Below are 21,514 nucleotides of genomic sequence, written 5' to 3'. Positions count from 1 at the left end.
CCGCCACTTTTGCATCCCTGTGTCACCGCCGCCGTTGGATCGCCGGTGAACGCGGAGGCTTCGAGGTTAACGATCGATGTCCTGCTACCAGCCGGAGTGTTTCTCGGGTAACTGACCGGTTCTCTACGTTCCACCGTGCCGCTCACCGGACAAACATTACCTTCGCTTACAGCCATCCTGTATAGAATGTTACGAGGATCCCCGTGGAACACGCTAACGTAACGAATTTCACCCTTTGCACTCGGAAGGTGACCCTCGGTCACCACTTGATTCGACACGGTGACACTATAGAATCTGATATTTGACCCTTTGCACTCGAGGGGTGCGCTCGCCGTCTGATTTTACACGGTGAAACTATAAAATTTGATATTTGACCCTTAGCACTCATGGTTTTGTAATCTATCAGCGACTACAATTTTTATGGTTCTAGTGAAATGTAGAAATGCTGCAACATACCTTCGATCTTTTATAAAAATCTAATAATTAATAATAGAGAATCAAATATTTTAATCAAAGAAACTACGCTAGAATTATTAGATTCTCTATTATTATTAGATTTTTATTAAAAGATTGAAGGTATGTTATAGCATTTTTCATTTTCACTAGAGATACCATAAAAATTGCAGTCGCTGATAGATTACAAAACCATGAGTGTTAAGGGTTAAATATCAAATTAAATATTTTAATGAATCAAAGAAACTACCCTGAAATTATTAAATATAACTGGTGCAATATTGGAGCCTACAGAGATCAAGGGGTTAATATTATACTTTGTATAATGCATCAATTTTAGAAATACTGAAATAAATAAATTAACTTTATCTCGTCAGATGTTTAAATATTTCTGATGAAAAACTTCCGAGTGCAAAGGGTTAATTCTGAACTTTGTATGATGCCTCGACACGTGAAATATTTTGTTGAAATAATTTGAAGTAAATGTACACTTCCGGTTAGAGTTAGGTTACAACAGAATAAGAAAAGTGATTTGAATCAGTTCTTTTATTGTGAAAAGTTAATACCTATTCATATCAAATACATTGCTAATTTGATTAACACATTGAAATATTGAGACATGATTCAAAGAATCATACATTTTTTTTTTTAACACGTCGTATTGTTATTGCGAGATTATCAATTTATGTACAGTTCACAACTGGCAATGGCTTAACTAATTAATTAATTGAGAACTATTCTTATTCGTAGATATACCTAAATAAACTGAAACATCATTTATATATGTTTAGTACATTTGTATTCTTATATACTAATAGTTGACATGTAAGAAATTGTTGTCTTATAGGAAGAGATCCTTCAGAGACAGTTTACAGATGAACGAGTAAGATTGTCATTTCACTGATATACATATATCAGTTTTAATCGTTCTTACAAAACATAATCACAATCAGTTTTCCATAATTTATGACAATTATATCGTCCTTATATTATATGTTACATAAGTATTAAAGCAGTTATCACAATTTTTGCGCCATTTTGAAGTATTACTTTGGAAAATACGGAAAGTCGAAAGGAACTGATTTATTCCTTCAATTTGGAAAGTAAACGGATTTACTGAATCGGAAATCGAGAAATCCAATTACGATGAGTGAAAAAGAAAGCGAGCTGCGTGTACCATCACAAGGAATACATTAGCGAAGACAAATGTGTTTATGATATCGTTTCTTTACGTTTACCGTTTTACGTAATATATTTCTTTACCGTTCATTCGTCAGTGACTCAGTAAATTTGGTTTTCTTTTTCTTTGTTTTAAATTAAAGCACGATTTCGTAAGCGGTTCACGGTACATAAAATTCCTGCTGTACCATTAAAGTTAACGCAATTTAACTTTCTCTTCCGTAATTTTTTACACTGTCAACGACGCTTGTATGATGCACGAAAATTACATTACAACGTTTTGTACAACCTGTAACACTTTAAAATAAATTAATCTACCATCTAAATTCTGTGTTTGTTATTCTAATCAACAGGCTATGTTTACATTTTAAAATATGTATAGAGTTATGTTAAATTTTTATTATAGAGATGTTACAACAGCAATGTGTGAATAACAAGTAAAAATGGTACAAACTACGCCATATTTTTACAGGATCACAAATGTTCTTGAATCGAGATACGAAATTAATTTTAAATTATTTTACGAGTATGATTCTACATGAGTTACTTCATTTAATTAGATAATAAGTTCATATGTATTAAATTACATGCTTTTAAACTTAATGAATTGATGTGTTCTCAAACAATTTTACATTACAAAAATAATATACAATTACAGTTATTAAATATGGCATAACATCTATAACCCTGTAATACAAGGCATGTAAGACAAGGCATACAGCTTAATAAATAAGCACTCGCATTGCAATAATTCCATTGCTGAGTTTAGGAAACCAACTTACACTGCATACAATTTTTACATGAACTTTTTACATTTTGTTTTTTCATCTTCTAAGTAGAAATTTTGCCGTTGTAAACAATTTGTTGAACAGTGAAGTCCGACTTGCAACAATAAGAATAACCGAACTGCTATATAAATTCAGTTTTTAATGTGTACAATGTATTACAAAAACATTATACTACGTAGCAAGTTTTTGTACTGAATTTGGTTGTTCATTTAAAGCGACATCTGCAGTTCGGGCAAACTTGCTGTAATATATTATACAATATAATAAAACTTCTTTAGAACATCGGGTGACTTTACTTTCGTAAATTACCTCTCTCGTTTGAATTTTCAACTCTCTGATACAGGCTTCGTGAAATATATGTTTGCAGGGCTGCAATACTATTTGTTTTCTATCTATTATTGTTTCTAAGCATATTGTGCAAACCTCTGGACCTCCTTGACCACTTGCAGTTCGTCGCCTTCTCGGGTAGCTATTAAGAATATAAAAAATCTGCCACTTACATACATATCAACTCCTTTAATACTATTTATAAAATACATACTTATCTGGATAGGAATATGGTGAATTATCATATGATCTGTATGCGTTTGTACTATTACGGCATTCAGTATTGCGATAGCCTTCCTCTTCTTCACGTGTAAAAAAATAGTGCAATGTAAGTGTCGCTGTCGCTACAACAAGACCAACCAACACAGCGACAACGCTTGGGGATGGCATTTTCTTTCATTGACAATTAAATTAACTATAAAATTCTTTGTAACACATCCAACGAAGTCAAGCGTCTCGATCAGTCAACTAAATGTAATTACAAATACTTGGGGGTTCCTGATCAACACAAACAAACTATTGGACTTCCCATGGAAGTCGGAATAAGGAAAAACGTAAAACATCAAACGACAGAAACGAAAATAGCCACGCTCTTCAAACTTCGGACACATAAAACACTGTACATACACTGTTCGTTCACTTTAAGAATATACCAACTTAAATTGGTTTCCAACAAAATAACAATGGCGTCTTGGCTCTTTATTGGTACATTTTTCGCGAAGCAGGAGCGTACATTGCTAGGATTAAGCGGGACCTTGGAATTACAGATTAATTTTATTCTTACAAGTGCCAATATTACGATAAACATTTGAACATTCATATGATCCAACTTTTTAATAAATTCCTTCCTTTCCCTAAGAGATATTTCAATAACCAAATATAATTTAACATAGTCCGATTCAAGTGTCAAATAAACAAGCACCTTCTTCAGCATATATTTTGCTCCTGTTCCTTCTCAGGTTACTACGTTTCCTTCGATGCAGTCCTTCTCTAAAGGACAACAGCAGCATGCTCGAGCATACCAACTTTCATAAAATTCTCGCTGTTGACAGGCTGACCAACGTAATTTCACTTCAAAATTCTCGCAATGATATTCCCTTCGAATCTTATTCGACGATGAATGTAGCGTAACGAAGAACTCGAAAGGTAAACAAAATTATAGAACGTTCTAATATTATCATTTTTATCGGACTCTGTCATTTTTCTATTATTATACATGCGCAGTTTTTACACACTGTATTCCAACGTAATAATAGGGATTTAGCAATGGTATCATTGCAAGTGAACCTTATACTTTTATATCAATTCTTCAATATATAAATACTCGTTACGAGAAGCGTCATCAGACACGTTAAGTTATTTGAAGCGACCGTTACATAAGAATGAGGATATATTATTCATAATGCATATATTATTTATTCGTCAACAGTTATAAAATAAATACATCGTTCGCCTATTTACAAATTGACTATACAATTCAGGAAAATCAAAATCTCTCATGAAGTGTCGTGTTGATATTTTGCACGTGTTTTATCGTGCGAATTCGAAATCTTCCAACTTGCGACGAGTTAACTTCTAATCGAGTTTGTCGACGACGTTAACATATAGATTAGTTAAACGGATAACAAAGGAAACATCGTTTTGAAAAACGTCCCTTTAACCTCGTTCGAAAAACAAACGAACGAATTCAAAAAACCATTATCGTCACAGAGCTATGCATCGTCGATAAATTTTTGTACTTCGTCATTATATCTTGCTAAACACTCGTATAATCCAATAGTTCAACAAAATTTACGTTATTTAAAAAATTCGCCTACAAGTTATTAGAAAGAATTGATTTTAGATTTGACAGTCCAGTGATGTGGAATGTGGGGGCGTTAATGTAACAGGTGTCATAGACGTGATCGATCGTTGAATCGATTGCAATCCTGTCGCCTGTTGTTTAATTAACATATGCCGGAGAGATTGCGCCTCCTCTCGAAGCGTTAATACTTGTGCCTTTAAAATTGCGTTCTCGTGTTCCAGCATCGTTGCCCTTAACGCGATCTGCAACGTAACGATTTCTTTTAGGAATACACGTAAGAACGGATTAACATGCATTCACATTTCGCGTTACGTTTAACCTACATGGTCTTCCCGAATTTTTCGAGCGTCTCGAGATTTTTTCGCAGCCTGGTTATTACGTTTACGTCGTTCGTAATATTTCTCATCCTTCTGCTCGTCAGGAATCGGTTTCTTCTCGCTCCTGGGTCGCCGTTGCGAATTTGCGATTCCGTTTGTGCCCAAAAAATGACGGTTTACCACGCCACCTGTTTCGCCAACAGGTATTTTTAAAATTATTTTTTTCTTTATTCCAACGAACGTTAAACGTATATTTACATCGACGAAAGTGAAATATGATTATTTTTACAGAATGCAAAAAACAAATTGCCCCGGGTGAGGATCGAACTCACGACCTTAAGATTATGAGACTTACGCGCTGCCTTCTGCGCTACCGAGGCGCTTGATACCGGAATTTTTAAACGCTTAGAAGTACACGTATCATCCGACTTATTGATACAGTTTATTAATTGAGAAATCAACGACTTACCTGTATTAATATTCGAAAATGGTTGTGGCACACTTATAGATTGCATTAATGGCGGCACACTCGTTAAGAACGGAGGTTGAAGCAAGGAACCGGGAAGCGAGAACCCCGCAGACAACGGTGAAGTTGTCAATGGTGATGGTGTCCGGCCAATTGCAATGTCTCTTGCACCAGAACTTGCTAAAACATCCGGATCTCCAAAGGTATAGTCTCTAGAATTGCATGGCTCGTATCTGCACAAGTCTAACAATTACATACAATTGATTATTTACAAAAAATTGTGAAACTTATCATATACATTGTCATCTCTTTGTTGCTACATGGTAAAATTGTAGTTATTTTTAAGAGGCTGAGTACCAAGAGCCCCTGTGGCCTAATGGATAAGGCATCGGTCTCCTAAACCGGGGATTGTGGGTTCGAGTCCCACCAGGGGTAATTGAAAAAATTTTTTTATCCTTAGTAACAATTGCGTCGATTTACTTTTTCATTTGCCGTCGGACAAATTGAAATGGTTTAAAGGAAATTATACATTTAGAAATTATCCATACGTATGGTAAGTTTTACAACAGATAATCTTTTGCGAATGTTTTTTAATTTGAATCGTTCCTATAATGAGTGATGCTTTGCATAATAATATTGGGATTGAATTAAGCACGTGTGTTATGTGAAAGTGACATACATTCGCGAGCCGATTGCATGATAAATAATTGCGAAGAAAGTAGAGATATAAAAGCATCGCTTATATTAACAACATAGTATATTAATTAAAATATATATTGTAGACAGGCATACGAGGATAGAAGAGGATGTAAAATACAAAATCATTAAAAAAAAATATACACCTCCAACCGTGACAATGTGTCATTGACACATTGCCGTGACCAGGATTCGAACCTGGGTTACTACGGCCACAACGTAGGGTCCTAACCACTAGACGATCACGGCTACTGGAGTACTTGGTAACGACTCTGAAATCAGCGGACATCGAGGATCGCATCGACCAACTTGCTCACTCGTCCGTGACTTTAAGTCTTAACTTAACTTATAAATGAAACGTAAAATCCCTTAGTCGATGAAAAACACAAACTTCTACATATTTAACACGTTGAATGATTTCACGTGGCAAGATACACGGAACGAATGATATTACATTTCTAGCAAATCATTTCATGGAATCGTTTTGTTATTACTGCACGTTTGAATACAAAAATGTTTGCAGATAATCATCGTGTAATTGGATTATAATTCGATTTGGTCGGGGGTCATCGGTGACCCCCATAACTTCGCGAGTTCATAAAACGATCTGCAATAATAGATGCAAGGATAAATGATCAACAAAGTCATGATCAACGATAGATGATAAAACAGAGATGCCAGGCAGAATAACAGCGAATTTCTAATTGCAGCTGGAACACGATGCAACACGGAACCGAATGATTGTCGAAGTTACCTGGGGACGGAGCGAACAAGCTGTAGCTCCTTAAAAGATGCAATGCAGAGAACGCGCTGGAAACGGTACTTCCGGTGCAGATCGTCTTCGCGTGCGCGTGGGAGGTCATTCCTTTGAAAATCCTCTAAAATGCCAGAGCGCTGATAGACCCACTAGACTCTAGTTACGATCGGACCATCCTCCATCGATGATAATCAGGTGCAAAGGTCAACCAGCCCTGCAGAGACGTTCGAACCGGAAATGTTTCCCAAGCTATCCATATATTCGTCGAGACTTTTCCATATTTTCCAGTCCAACTTGAAGAGAATCGAACGAATTCTCCGACGACATAACTGCGTTGATTCGATGGCTATCAATGTGTTTATATCCTGTCCGTTGATTTCGAGAAATTGAAGCTTCGATTCACAGCGCAGGAAGTAAGGGTATATCGGCGTGCCAAGAACTTCTAAGTTGCCCGAAGCGAAGTACAACTTCCCGTCGACGGAGTGTCCCGACGTTCCGTGGAGCCTGTTGACGTTTCAGACGTCACGTGCTGGTTTGCCGCATACCTCGCCACCAGAAGAATTTCCAATTCGCCGTTACGAGGGGTGTTTCCCGCCCCTTAGTGCATGCGCAACGGCGAACAGAAGGATTGTTCCGCCCCTGGCGCGTTAGGGGCGAGCAACCGGGTTGGGTATCAAGTGGTCAAGGAAGGTAAAAGCCTGACCAATCCGAGGGGAAGCGATTGTCCACCCCCATATCACGACCCTAATCTGACAACTGTTGTGATAACAGGTCGCCCGGTTTTTCGCGTCTTGCATGACCGAATGACGAAGATTGGGATCGCTGGAAATTGTTCTAGGGCCTTTGGAATCCTCTTTAACGTGGAAGAGACGAAGATTTCAAGGAATGATTAATGAACCGAGTGCCGAATATTATAAAGAAATTGATTTTTATTCGATATTGTTCGGTAATTAACATTGTCTAGTATATTATCCTCCGGTATCTCGTGAATCTTGTTCCCTTGCATGAAGTATAAGGGAACGATTGCTGGATAAATTTATACGAAATTTGTTTCTGTTTTTCAGACTGTACCCAGACGATACGATGTTCGTTTACAATATTTCCATTGCGAGTTCACATTTATAATTCCATACGCAAGAACGTTCCGCCCAGTCAAACGGAAAGCTACGTGTGTCTAATGTCTCTGGGACAATCGGCAGCTGACACGTTCATACCGCCCACGAATGTTTAATGGGTCGGTAATTATTATGAAGCAAATTAGACGACTAGCGTCGAGGGGGGTTGCAACATTGATGAGTACGAGCACGGGACTTGAAATTGTTTTCAGCTGAGCTCATCAATGTTGCAGTCGCTTCTGTTAGAGCCATGCTTTTAATTAATGACTGTGGTAACATCGATTGTTGTGCGATGCGGTCGGACTGTCTGCAACCTGCAACGATAAACAGTCATTTTAATGAATCAACTATCAAAAGGATTGTATCTTGAAGCTAAAGTTGAATATCTTGCAATTCTTTTTAGTAACTTTTGTTTTTATTGAAATCTCAACGAAACAGAAAATGATGAAACACACGTGGACGCGTTTATCATAGAGACATGTTCACACAAAGAAATTTTCCAGGTGGCTATTGGATTTACAGTGCATGTTCCATTTCGTGTGCCAAAAAGGGACGAGCAATTCGGAGTAGATTACCTGTTCAAATTTAACTCCCGCCGGGGGTTCGCATCACGGGTTAAATAACGCCATTTGTTATCGTAATATCTAATTTGGCGGTGAAGGGTGATGTGCCTCTGCCATGTGGCCGAGATCTCACGAGTCCGCAGTACAGGTGTCTTAGGAACAACAGTTACCTGCCGGTAAGTTCGGCAGGTGTGCCGAAAACGAGATATCCCTACGAATCGTTCCCGACGAACATTTCACTCCCAATTTTACTTAAACCACCAATTACAATAACCAAAACCTAAAACGAACATCTACTCTTCAGGCTAAAAATAACGCGACAAATTCCATTCCATATAACTACTAAGCAGTCAAGTTAACTTTTCAAAATTCTCCTATAGAAACCCCAAGAGTGCATCTACCGCGACTTCCATCTGAAAACTTAGTTTTCTTATTGCTAAAACAATTTCTCCCGAAATTTCTTAGAGAAGGTTCTATCGTTTTCTCAATAATCGCAAAAGAATTTAGAAATGGCCATGTGGTAGTTCTAGTGTTAACACTATTTTGCTTCAATATCTATACAAAGTAAAACTGAACTAAAGTTTAGAACCTAAAATAAACTATACACATTTTTCGAGGCAACTTCTATTAGAGAAGTAATACACTACCACTCTATTCAAAATAAAACCATTACTAACGGTGCATCGACTGGTCCATTATTGTTATATAAATAAACACGTGTAATTATAAAAGTCAGGTCTGGAAGGGATGAAATATTCTCTACAAGTATTCGCCTCTTATACCGAGTTCCATCGTAATGTAATTCATTGTTACAGGTCTTATCAGGGCCAGCCATTTTCTCGCGTTGTAATGACGGGCCGGCCAGTAATCGTTCATCGTTAAAAGATTGAGTAAACGCCGGCGGATCGCTCGATCGAGCGTCCTTCCGTGGGTAGGGGCGAGCAATCATCAAGATTGTCCCGACATTACGAGCCGGCGGTTCTCGTCGCTTCGTCGGACATCGCTCGTTATCATTATGTGGCTGGATTCGTGATAGCGAAAACGCCCCCGCGATCGGCCGTTTCTCTCTCCGTCGCTCTCCCGGGTGCCGGGGCTGCTCGTGCGAACCTGAACACCTGTCCGCGACCATCGGGTAACGTGACATCACGTCATGTGACCTCCTCAGCCCCGGGAACCCCTTGAGCTCCCGTGAGGAGCCGCGACCTCGGTGGTAATCCTGGCCTAATCGCTGTCCTGGAAACAACCGATTGCACACCCGAACGGTATCGTCGCGGGGCCATCGGGTTCCCCGCCCTTTCGCGCTTTCGAAGCTCGCCGGGATGATTCTATGCCGTTTTCACGTGCCGTCCATTAGAGATAGGTCAGCCAGGCTGAATGTGGCATTTTTATCATGACTATTACGCTCGTGGTGTCTTGTATAGGTATATAGAGAAATTGCTGTTGGCAAATTATTTTGCATTTGAAATTTATGGAATTGAAATTCATTACGTAAATGTCTGCTATTAATCAGTTCTATTCATTCTGATTAATTTAGTGTAATTCTAATTGAACACTGGAACTAGGTGGGTCAGAATGGCCCATTCCTGATTTCTTTTTATACAATTACTGAGGTGTAGATGCTTCTCTGAGAAATAGTTAACACTAGGATTAACAGATTGAATTTTATAAACATTATTTGGTAAACGTTTCAATCGGTTTTCGTTGGTCCAATTACAATATGAATCCTGATTGTCTATCTCTACGTCTACAATTTCCAAAATCTAAATGAACGAATATCAACTTCCCCAGGAATAGAACAAACTGTACAATAAATGTCCGTAAACCTAGTGTCAAAGAAGCTGATTTAGTAATACACAGATGCGTTTTATAAAGGAGTTTGGAAAAGTCAGTCTAAGTGCTTGGTAGTTCTAGTATGGATCTAAACGCCATAAAGTTAAAGTCCTTGGATGATGTATCACAGAATGAAGATTTCACTAGTGCCAAGTAGTGCCTTAGATCACGCTGACTTCCGTTTTCAGATACCCAAGGATCACTCGGAGTTCTCCGGAGGATCCTCCGTTTTCCCTCAACAAGTATTTCCTTCGTCCTGCGAAGCTCATCCCGTTCACCGTCCGAGGGCGATCAACACGAACGCGGGGTCACGCACGACACACCGTGGCCTACACCGGTGAACGACACGGCGCGGCGGCGAGGGGGTCGCGTGTCTGCCCCTTAATTTTATCCTATGCGTCCCCGTTCACCTCCTTCGCGTAGCTTCCTTTCACCCCTGCGAACGGGGAGTCACGAATCGCGACGCCTGGTTGTTTCACAACACGGGCAAAAGTTATCTCATCAAGTCGTCACGAGGTTCTACCCCTTTCACGACCACGCCACCTCGCCCCCGCGGTTGCAAAAGACGCGATTAAACTTTTTCCTTGCACGCCGAGCTACCCCGTTCTATTTACGGACCTCTCGCCTCATCGGCTTTCTTAGGGGTACGCTCGGTGTCAGGTGTACCGATTAGCGGTTTTCTTGCTGCGTTCCCTCGTCAACGCGAAATTCCGTTGTCTTTTGCAAGAGTATAATTATTCCTCGATCGAATTAGCTTCTGTGTTTGCCTTGAATATTGAAATAGCAGTTCTTTCTTTATATCTCCGCCGTACATTACAATTCGTCCAGGACATTCGGTAAATTATTTTAGTATTTGGGGATGTAACGCGTAGATGCTCAGCAGAATGCTTCTATATTAATTACCCCTTTTGTTATGGGGAGAAAATCGTTTTCTGTGTAATCTTCCAGGAAGATCTGAATATAGCTTCTTTGTCCGGGTGATTTTCTTGTATGTCTGTCGCATAGACGTTTTATTTCCTTTTTGATCATAACGTTGACTGCGGAAGAGTCAACAGTATTCGCATCTGTTGAATGAAATCTGGAGTCTCGTCAGTTTCAAGCGGTATTATAGGTAATAAACAAACATCTGATAATTGTTACTGCCGCCACGAGGATAGTGGATTCCTCTAACTTTCCAGGAAAATAAAATGGCGAGCACGAAGTAGAACGCGCTCGGACGATTCCCGGGGTTCTCGTCTTCCTTTTTTCTCGCCGCGTTCCGGAGGAGGGTTGCTCCGCGTCCGATAACAACGACGAGCCAAAAATTACTTGGACGAGTGCGGATAAGAACCGTGCCGGCGCGGTAAGCCACAAATTCGCCGACTGCCTGGGAACCGAAGGGTTGTACGTTCGTTTCATGCCGTACACGAGACCGAACCGGCCTAACTGATTAAGTTAGGTGTTGAAGAATCGCTGTTCCAATTAATCCACTTCGGTGCCAGCGAATTTCGTTCGATCGAGAGACCTTGGCGGACTTCGAATTAAACGGTAACTACGTCTCCAAAGAAGCTACAGCTTCGAATATCTTTAATCTTCTCAGACCAGAAAGAAAGACTCTGGAACACAACGCAGTTAGGTAACAGTTCTAATCCTCGAAGACCTAATTTCCTATTACCTGCTCAAACATAGAAAAATACGATCTATTTAGAATATTTTATACAAAACTAGGGAAACATTCGCCCAAGCTAAAACTTCACTCAGACTCGAACGGTTCAAACAGGAAAAGAAACGTGACTATTCAAGAACCATTTGCTAAATTCGAAACATCTCTCTCAACCAGTTAACTGTGTTTGACGAGTATACACGTCGTCTTAAAACTCTTAATGGTGCAAACTTTTTCGATTATTTATTTTTTGAGGCAAACGATTCTTCTTCGCTTGAGTCTTTCGTTAAGATATATTTTAAGTGCATTTGGCCTGCATTTAACGACTGTACGAGAGATTTCCCAAACTAAATTCCACGCTTAACTAGTTAATTATCGTCGGCGATCTACCGAGTAATATTCATTTCCAGATTCGAATTTCCCGAGAAGCCAGCGAAACCATTAGCGACCAAGAGTGCCTTAGAAAGTCGGGGCCCTGACATGCGCCGAAGAAAGAAACGCATGATTGCTGGTACGACACGGGGATACCGTATAATTTCATACCAACATTGCCAGAGCTGGTCATTAGGCATACCGGAGGATCGGATAATTTCCAGCAATTTGTACGGCGGCGCTCGAGTGTGTATCCTCCATTGCCGAGGAAAAGGGAGGAGAACGCTTCCGTGTGCGGACGGCGTCCACGCGGTTGGCTCTGATTAATATTTTACGCAAACAGGTTCCCCCGTTACACGATCAGAGGCTCCTCCTATTTTTTTCCCCTGGCCGGCTCAACACGCCGCCCCCTGACCGCGGATGCGTTATTTAAATTGCAAATCGATAAGAGAGCCGCGCGGCGCGCCGGTAAACACGGCGAGCCGGCGGACCGAAAACTTCCCGAGCTCATGTAACATGAACGCCAGATGGACCCCGATAGGTCTTAACAAATGGGCCGATCTGCGCTCCGTCGATCGTTCGGATTCCCGCGCGTACGGCCGCGTTGATGGACGGTCGCCGATAACGGCGAACGCGTGATGGATGGCGGCCGCGGATTCCGAAAAAGGCAACGAACGGGAAGACAGTTTCCCGGCGACGTCGGCGCTCAGGAGTAATGCTAGTAATTCGAGGATAATGACACCAATAATCGTTTATTACGATATAATGTATCATAATTTTATGCAGTTTTCGTTGTAGAAATCTATAGACCACGTCGCTGTCAAGAGTTTCCTTCGATTACAATGTGATTAAACAGTTGCGAGATGCGAACAGCTTTCACCGAACTCTCGCAACGTGAAATGCGGCTACATGGTAATCGGCAAATTCACGTGGCGAGCGGAGCGCATCATGGGGAAGTCGGGTCGCGGAAGAATGTCTGAAGAAGAGGAGAGGAATTTGTTCGATAAGGTCCTTAAAGAGGACAATGAAGAGGCTGCTAATGAAGGAACGAAGTCTGACACCACTGAAGATAGTTCTGTCAGTCTCAGAATGTTTTTACGATAGTCGTTGAACTCTCATTGGAGAATGGTTTATACCATTAACATAGGCGCCACGGAAATTTTGACCGTTTTTTTCAAAATTATTAAATATTTGGCGTTATCCCTGCATTGCACAGTTACTAGTTACGTTATTAAATATTCTCATTGGACATCGGTTGTCTCGTGTGTTACGATTGTTCTCGAGTAATTCAGGATCGTCGGTGATCGGTGACTAACGTGGCGTTTAATGTGTCAACGATAATGTTAGGGCATCAAAGAGTCGATGATCTTTTTAGAGGGTTTGCGACTGCATGCGAATCGCCGAGCACTCGTCGAGATTCTCGTTGCGAGTGATGGAGGCGATGCGATCGCTGCAACGGAAGGAGGATACGTTTCTGCCCAGCTGCACCGCGGAGGACATAGTCCGTTATATCGAGGCGAATTATCGCGACGACGGTGACCTTTACGCTCAGGTGCGGACCGCGCTGAAACAGGTCTGTTCCCAAGGGTTAGTTCTACGTCAGCCGAACCGGCAGAACACAACACAGCACGCGTTGCAGGCGAAAATGTGTCTCGCGTGAGACACGATCGCGTTTCAAGGCAACTGCAAAACGTTTATCTCATTCGAAGACCCCGTGCATCTATCGACCGATTCCGCCAGCCGGTTCACCCTGTTAATTGTAACGCCTACCCCGCTGATGCAACCGTGTTGCCTTCAATGGAACTTCATGCGCTACCTTTTCCCGTCCCGGCTACTTAGAAATTCTAATCTAATTATCGATCATCGCCGTGCTTTCGTGCTCTCAGTCTTCTTGCGTTCTTCGAGGTTTCTCCGATTCAATCACGGTCTCATAATTAATTAGATTTATTATTTCTTCTTTTCCTGGATTATTAACACTTAGACCACCTAAAAGGAATAACTACAAACTCCTTCAGTATCTTCAATTGAACTCATTCAGTTAATTCGGTTAGAAACTGTGTTTTGTAAAAACACCGCATTTCATGAATTGCGAATAATCCCACTTCAAGACTCACTAAATAACGAAAGAAAAGATAAACAGAATAAAAGGCAATACGTTGCTAAGTGAAAAGTGTAGATCTCCTCATTCGGTTGGCTAAGTGTTAAGATATGTATACTATAATACCAAAAACGATTTTATATTAATATTAGGGTAACTCTGGGATAAACGCCTTGTCTCACTTAGATCGTCAAATTTCTATATTTTCAATTGTCTTTAATTATTCGTCTCACTTATTTCTTAATATTCTTCTTAATATTAAAAAGGTATTTACTTGCGTAAATATATATTCTTTGGTTAGGTACCAACGATGTTTATAATCTAATGATTCTTCTAAAAAAGTGAGCCATCTCTCCACTTATACTACAAGGAAATTTATATTGCCTTGATATACAATGATATAAAACTATCTTCCAACAGATTCGTAATGGAACTGTTGGAGAACGAGTACCACCTAGTGGGCCCAGACGCCATTTCGATGAACAGAGTCACACGCTCGAGCCGACGAGCCGATTGCCTCTTATCTTCAACGCCGAAACCTCCAGCGAAGCGTCAGAAGAAAGACGAAGATGATTGCACCTGCGAACCGTCCACCGATGAATCGAGATCAAGGAGACGTCGGAAATCTTCTCAGAAAACTGGCAGAGGAGCCAGAGCTACCAGACGAAATCGTACCGCTGAAAGGATCGATGATGTGGAAATGGGAGAGGATCATGAAGAAGAAGAAGATATTATCGATCCAGACTACGATGATAATGTGAGAATAGTGTTTCTGTTACACCGAGAGCTTACAGTCGAACAAAATATGTATGAACTTACACAGATACCTGTGTTCTGAATAATTATTTAAAAAATTATAGCGTGAACCGATAGGTGCACAAGGTTCGGCGAAAGCTGAAATCGGAGAAGCCAGTACCAAGGATTCAGGGATAGCCCGGTATTCCCCGTTAAATTTCTTCAAGAGGAGAAACGAGAGCAATCAAGAAAGAAGCTCGAGAAGGGAAAATGGCGGCCGAAGGACGCGTGAGACAGCGAGGAATGAAACATCGAAGAAATCGAAGCAGAACGAAGAGGATAATGTAACGGAGGAAACGCTGTCGGATCGTTTGGATGATGTTCATCAACAATCGCAACATCGTACTCAGAGGAGGAAAGATAATGAACGAGAGAAGGAGCTCAAACGATGGATAAAACATTGCCAGGCGGAATGCGTGCGACGAGGCAAACGACGAACGGATAATTGAATGTCTAATTTATTGTTATCCAATTTTGTAGTTCTTGTGCTACTTTTGTCATGATTATTTGGAATTAATTTATTGCAGCAAAATTGCACGCTATCTTTTTTTGTCGAGATTTCAATAGAATGGAGGTTTTACAGACTCGTCGCTAATTATTTATTTATTTATTTATTTGGAGTATGTTCACACTGATCTACAATGTAAGTTCAATGACGGTGAAAGTCGAAGAACCCTCCCAGTGCGATCGGTTGGTATTAAATATCCGGAACTCACGGCGAACGAAAGTGCATCGCGTATGTAATTTCTTGCGTCGTGGTTCTCTAAACATCGAACGTACGTTATGGGGATAATTTTACTATGAGAAGTACAATTCTGAAAAAGGGAAAGTCAGAACTGTTCTTAACCCTCTGTAGGTGTAACTTTGAAGTAGCATATCAGTATATTGGCATCTTGTTTTATTTCATTTTGTACTGAAAGTGGTGAATAAAATTAAGTAACCAGTTAACTTAAACTTTTATATGTTTAAAGTTTAACGTCGTTGTAACTTGAAAGTTACAAAATATATTTGTTCGATGAAATTATTGAAACGATCGAATACGTTGTTAATTCGTATTCATACGTGGATATTTATTAATTTTGCCCTGCGTAGATTTTATAAGCATGAACAAAAATTCGGCCCATAGAGGGTTAATAAGAAAATCATAATTAGAACTTATAATACAAGAAGAGTGTGCCGTGTTATATTTTAAATGCGATTCACGTTCTCCTCCATTTGAACTCATGCCATTTTTCTATTTTTACTCCGTATTCACCTGCGTTCGTGTATTTGCGCGTGGGACGTGTGCCTCTTCTCCTCGCATTCGTCTTGCGAAACTTGTCGCAGATGTTATAGCGTTCCTTTCGAGTGCTGGATGAATATGAAATCTTCCGCAAGTACTTGTACACCAAGTCCGACACAGTTGACTTTTGGTCGTGTCGATGAGCCTTGCAATCCATACTTTTGGACCGAACGCCTAATGTATTTATCGATTCACGTCATCTTCATTTTATTCGTAGCGCAAATAAGTTGAATTAATCAAATGAAACGATTTCGAAAATGAGAAAAAAATGGTAACATCTTACGTAACTTCCTGCTTTTTCATTTGGTCTCTTCTTAATTTTATCTGGATTTTTAATTAAGAGGACTATTTCTCGGTGGAGAGTATTTAGGGTTGCATAGTGATTAATGTAACATGATTTTTGTAAAGACATTCAATTTGTCATAAATGTATGTCGAATATCGTATTCATTTCTTTTGTTTCTTTTTTACCAATGGAAGATATAAGCGCTGAACAGTGTGTAGTTGAGTAGATTACTACTCGTAGCGCTGTTACATCGGTGACAGTAGTTTACATCATGGTGGTGCCGTAATTGTCAACACCGATCAATCAAAATGTCTCATAAGGTAGTATTACGTTTGTATTTAAATTAAAGCGTTTATTCTTTTATTATTCTACCCAGCAAATTAATGCGCATCATATATTGTGTGGATCATCGAAATTTTTACAAGGGATCATTGTAAAATCAACACGAGGGTTCACTTGAATTTTCAACCTCGAATCTATTGACTTTTTTATTAAATGTCAATGATAACACGTAAATGCAACGACATAAATACGATCCACGCATTCTAATATTTATTTCAATTTTATACAATTTTTGCTTCAACTTGTCAGAGTCAATTAAATGCGTCTTAAAACTGACAACATTATTGCATTCCAGGGTGCAATTAAAAAGGTTTCATCCACTAAAGATGCACACTACTCCAATAGTAAGTCTAAATCAAAAGTCTTATTGGCTGCTAAAGAGTCGGAGAATTCTGAGAAAGCTGAGTCAAAATCAGAGAAGAAACCTGAGAGAATAGCCAATAGTACTAAACAATCTAGATCATTACAGAATGTGCAACCAAGTAAAACTGGTGAAAAGCAAACAGTCAGATCATCACAAAGTAAATCTGGAAGAGAAAGCATGTCCTCTACAACTAAGTTAAAGGCTAATGTCTCTAGAACATCTGTAACATCTAAAACGATATCTGATCCTAGCAAGAAATCAAGTAGTAGTAGTATTGTGAAAAGCAGCAGATCTTCTACTGGGAGAACACAAAGTAATTATTCAGAGAGAAGAGGATTAAGTACAATATATGTGCCACCATCGCTTAGCACCAGACTTAATTCTAAATCAATTAATAAAGACAATAGATCTATATCACAAGAAGAAGGGAGAGCAAAGATAAACTCAAATTCAAAGGAAGAAATTAAATCAAGATCTAAGTCGAGACAACGTAAATTGTCCAGAACATTGAGTCCAAGTGAAATAAAAATGGTGCATTCAGCTACAAGTAGACCAGATCTTACCCAAAGGAATCAAAGAAAATCACCTGAAGCAGTGGAAGATGAAGATGATTATGAAGATGATTTTGAGGTAAAGAATGCTAATGAAAGTCAGGTATTATGGTTCAATATAAGAATTAACTTAATTCATTTTGTAGGATTATGAATCAGATTTTCAAGAGTGCACAGACAGTGAATCATCTGAAGTCAGTGAAGAAGAAAATACTAATAATGATTCACCTCTAGACCCTATTGAATTACATACTGCCAAACAAGTACACACTATTGTTTATTTTATTCTATAATAATATGAAAATGGGAACATTTTTTTATTTTATCATTTTATTGCAGCACAAAGTTGTGAACAGTGCTGATCAGCAAAGGGAAGAAGAGCATATGCATGACTCAGGTCATTATGAGCTTACAGAAGCTAGAAAAAGAGCAGCAAGAATAGAATCCATTGCAAGTGACCCAAAACTATCTTCACTTCTTGAATTAAGACAACCAGTTAACAAAACATATAGGTTTGTTTTGAGTAGAATAAAATTTCAAGATAATTAATGTGTTTGTGTTGTATCATTGTATCATTTCATCATTAAATGTTTGCTCGTTTATTGTATAGTTGTTGGTGTAATATTTATTTCGGTAATAATTTAAAATACTTTTTTTTCGTACAGCGAGGATAGATCATTCGAAGCTAAATCATTACCATTATCTACCGATGAAGGCTTTGAAGATAGTCGTTCTGGTGATTTTGCAAAGTCTCCACCAGTTTCACAAATTTCATTCATTGATTTTCGCAAAACTAAACAGTCTCAGAAAGAAAAGGTAATGTCCATTAACGAACAATAATTGAAATCAAACTTAATCACAATCATTATTTGCAGAACTCTAAGAAAAGTAGAAGCAGAGGTGATGAATTATTGGAAATGATAAAATTGGATGTCATGGAATGGTCCCTACTGGAGTGTTCACCTATACCGTATGAAGAATTTATTAGAAGTTATGGCAAATTGAATACGCTGCAAGTGTGTAAATAATGTGATAACAAACATTCAACTATTGATACTAAAAATTGGTTATTTTGTAGGTATCCACGCAAACTGGTGAAGACAATATCGATGTAGAAACACAAACGGATAAAGTCACGTTTAAAAATAAATGGACTCAATTTCCGATAACCTGTAGAAGCAATTTACAAACCAAAGAGGACTTAGATTTATTTCGTCTGGTTTGTGGAATTATTTTTATACTTCGTTGTCGTTTTGCGAATAAATAATACTAAAATATTATAACTTCCAGGACCAAAGTGGTGTTGGCAACGATGTCGATGATTTAGACTGTATAAAGTCTTCAACGCCACCATCCTTCGATACATTAAGATTAAGCGATTTCGTAAACCGAGCTGGAAGACTAATGTTATCATTATTGGAAGAAAGGAGATCTGGCGGAAATGTTTTTAAAAACGAAGAAGGAATAGCATTCAGCGATGGTGTCGTTAAACTTTCCGTGGATTCAGTCACGTTTTTGGCTGGTAGAGCAGTGACAATAATTCATTATTCGGACATCCTAAGTAAGATCTTACTGACTGTTCATTCTCCAGCTGAAGAGGTAAAAGTTAACGACACGTGTCAACTAAATTGAAGCATCAGGCAAAAAGTTGTGAACATAAAATACACTTTTAAATAGGAGATCGAGACATCCAGTAAGCAGGATTATATAACCGACTGCTGCATTGGATGCGTTTGGAACACTTCTGAGCCATCGATGCCAATTAAATTATTTTACTCGACCTGCCCTATTACCGCGTGTTCTTTTCACTTAACAAATTATAATGTCGTATTTGCTGGACTACAGGATGGGTATTTCTTTTTTCTATTTATTTCAAAACGGAATTTATACTTGATAAAATTAATAAATATTTTAATCGGTAGGTCGATTAGTCTTTGGGACTTAAAGGAAGACGAAATGTGGCACCAGAAGGTAACAGATAAAGCCAATGAATTAGATTGGACGATACGAATGCCTACTTACACAACGACCGCAAATGCAGAAATGAGTATTGATAATTATCAGATAGTTGCATTACGTATACTATCTAAGCTCGAAGAGAAGTCATTCGAACAACGTAATAATAAATTTATTCCTATCCAGGTTTGTTCAATCTTATTTCGTATACTAGTCCAATAATAATGCTTGAAATATTAATATTTTTGTATTACCTAATGTAATAGATATGTAGCTTAAATGAAAAAGGTTCTCTTATTATATGGAGCGTTTTACATAGCATGGGAATAAATATCGACGATTTAGGACTGTCTTATTGGGGTTGTGTAAGACTTGTTAAAAGTCAAGAACTGCTTTTGCAATGTGATAATGCGAAAAAGTAAATATTTCATAACAATTTGTACATACTAACGTGTATTTATCTTACTAACATTGGTTAACTGTTTAGAAAAATCAGTGCAGCTACTTTTATTGACATGCATGTGGATTGCGTTGATAGCAACAGTTTCTATATTGCCACTAACAGTAGCAATGTTTTGCATGCTACCTGCATTGGTAACAAAGCTAGTCCTTCTATGTATAAAACATTTGACACTAGTAAGTTATCATGTCTAGTGAAGTGTGACTTCGTAATCATCACTTGAATGAATGAATTTTTTTTTATTATCTTAGATCCTTGTGGAAACATAAGCTGTATAGAAACGTGTCCATTTGAGCAGTCGTTTTTCCTGGTAAGATTTTTATATGCATATTTATCATCCTTGGATACAAATGATTTTAGAACAATCTTTTTTTTCTTTTATAGATCGGTTGTGACGATGGTACAATTCGATTACATTCTTCGAATATTGAAAAACCACTTTTGCAATTGAAGGATGAAGATAAAACGTACAGTATTAAATATCTACAGTGGTCCAAAACGAAACCATTTACAATTTTTGTAATGGACAATCATTTTCGGTAACAGGATTTAATAATACGGCAACTCATTGAACCAATTTATAATAGAATAAAAAGAAAAGATTATCTCTTTTACTAAATGACATTTTAGGATACATATATGGGATTTAAGTCATAGTGACATATGTCCAAGACATACAATAAATATACAAAGGTATGGACCGATAAATACTATGCAATTGTCATCTTGCAAAACTGAAAAAGATATGACCCATCAATACCTGGTATGTTAATATAATATATAATTATTTATATATTATATTTTATATAAATAAGATATACAATAATGTGTATTGCAGGCATTTGGAACACAAGCTGGAAATGTAGAAATATACAAATTGAAATCAGACTTTTGCTATACCAAGAAAGAAGACTACTTGCAGGAATTGAATACTTTTATGCGTTACGTCGCAATTTTATAATTAAACTAAGATCTTTAACGATGAACACAGGATTGTTTTGTACTTCCAGTTTATTAATGCATATACTTATTTTATCCAGGGTACTTGATACTTAGTTCCAGGACAATCTTA

General features: G+C 38.5%; 4 protein-coding genes and 3 non-coding genes across 11 annotated transcripts; 3 read left to right on the top strand and 4 right to left on the bottom strand.

Annotated features, from left to right (window-relative positions):
- Positions 1–1,611: 1,611 nt before the first annotated feature.
- LOC116431606 (E3 ubiquitin-protein ligase ARK2C) lies at positions 1,612–3,709 on the bottom strand. The gene is made up of 3 exons (XM_076373067.1): positions 2,962–3,709; positions 2,730–2,889; positions 1,612–2,661 (listed from the first exon to the last, which is right to left on the bottom strand). The coding sequence occupies exons 1-3, from the start codon at positions 3,135–3,137 to the stop codon at positions 2,626–2,628; spliced, it is 372 nt and encodes a 123-aa protein (XP_076229182.1). The 5' UTR covers positions 3,138–3,709; the 3' UTR covers positions 1,612–2,625.
- Positions 3,710–4,586: 877 nt separating this feature from the next.
- On the bottom strand, positions 4,587–6,917 carry LOC116431552 (uncharacterized). The gene is made up of 4 exons (XM_031987174.2): positions 6,785–6,917; positions 5,338–5,577; positions 4,875–5,056; positions 4,587–4,793 (listed from the first exon to the last, which is right to left on the bottom strand). Exons 1-4 carry the CDS (start codon positions 6,891–6,893, stop codon positions 4,587–4,589), a joined length of 738 nt encoding a protein of 245 aa, XP_031843034.1. The 5' UTR covers positions 6,894–6,917.
- TRNAM-CAU (transfer RNA methionine (anticodon CAU)) lies at positions 5,176–5,248 on the bottom strand. Its single transcript has one exon. It is a non-coding gene; the product is annotated as a tRNA-Met (tRNA).
- TRNAR-CCU (transfer RNA arginine (anticodon CCU)) lies at positions 5,697–5,769 on the top strand. The gene has a single exon. It is a non-coding gene; the product is annotated as a tRNA-Arg (tRNA).
- TRNAH-GUG (transfer RNA histidin (anticodon GUG)) lies at positions 6,208–6,279 on the bottom strand. The gene has a single exon. It is a non-coding gene; the product is annotated as a tRNA-His (tRNA).
- A 403-nt stretch (positions 6,918–7,320) lies between the features above and the next one.
- LOC116431601 (uncharacterized) lies at positions 7,321–16,093 on the top strand. 4 transcript variants are annotated; one of them, XM_076373063.1, is made up of 9 exons: positions 7,321–7,477; positions 7,559–7,733; positions 7,852–8,021; positions 8,406–8,641; positions 10,484–11,822; positions 12,348–13,386; positions 13,685–13,882; positions 14,828–15,164; positions 15,268–16,093. In XM_076373063.1, the coding sequence occupies exons 6-8, from the start codon at positions 13,219–13,221 to the stop codon at positions 14,978–14,980; spliced, it is 519 nt and encodes a 172-aa protein (XP_076229178.1). In that variant the 5' UTR covers positions 7,321–7,477; positions 7,559–7,733; positions 7,852–8,021; positions 8,406–8,641; positions 10,484–11,822; positions 12,348–13,218; the 3' UTR covers positions 14,981–15,164; positions 15,268–16,093. The 4 variants fall into 4 exon arrangements, with proteins under 4 accessions (XP_076229178.1, XP_076229179.1, XP_031843135.2 ...); XM_076373064.1 differs by having other exon boundaries at positions 7,321–7,733; positions 10,484–11,406; positions 11,474–11,822; XM_031987275.2 differs by having other exon boundaries at positions 7,321–7,733; positions 15,281–16,093.
- A 918-nt stretch (positions 16,094–17,011) lies between these two features.
- Positions 17,012–21,431, top strand: LOC116431592 (cytoplasmic dynein 2 intermediate chain 1). Of its 2 annotated transcripts, XM_031987244.2 has the most exons (16): positions 17,012–17,089; positions 17,407–18,105; positions 18,173–18,289; positions 18,366–18,538; positions 18,692–18,842; positions 18,902–19,042; positions 19,105–19,245; positions 19,317–19,625; positions 19,704–19,876; positions 19,949–20,168; positions 20,249–20,400; positions 20,470–20,618; positions 20,694–20,752; positions 20,827–20,981; positions 21,073–21,205; positions 21,281–21,431. In XM_031987244.2, the coding sequence occupies exons 1-16, from the start codon at positions 17,078–17,080 to the stop codon at positions 21,401–21,403; spliced, it is 2,907 nt and encodes a 968-aa protein (XP_031843104.1). In that variant the 5' UTR covers positions 17,012–17,077; the 3' UTR covers positions 21,404–21,431. The 2 variants fall into 2 exon arrangements, with proteins under 2 accessions (XP_031843104.1, XP_076229154.1); XM_076373039.1 differs by lacking the exons at positions 20,470–20,618; positions 21,073–21,205; positions 21,281–21,431 and having other exon boundaries at positions 20,827–20,973.
- Positions 21,432–21,514: the final 83 nt, after the last annotated feature.

This window comes from Nomia melanderi, chromosome 13, assembly GCF_051020985.1.
Source record: "Nomia melanderi isolate GNS246 chromosome 13, iyNomMela1, whole genome shotgun sequence".
Taxonomy (NCBI): Eukaryota; Metazoa; Arthropoda; class Insecta; order Hymenoptera; family Halictidae; genus Nomia; species Nomia melanderi.
This window is presented reverse-complemented; position numbering and strand designations above follow the sequence as displayed.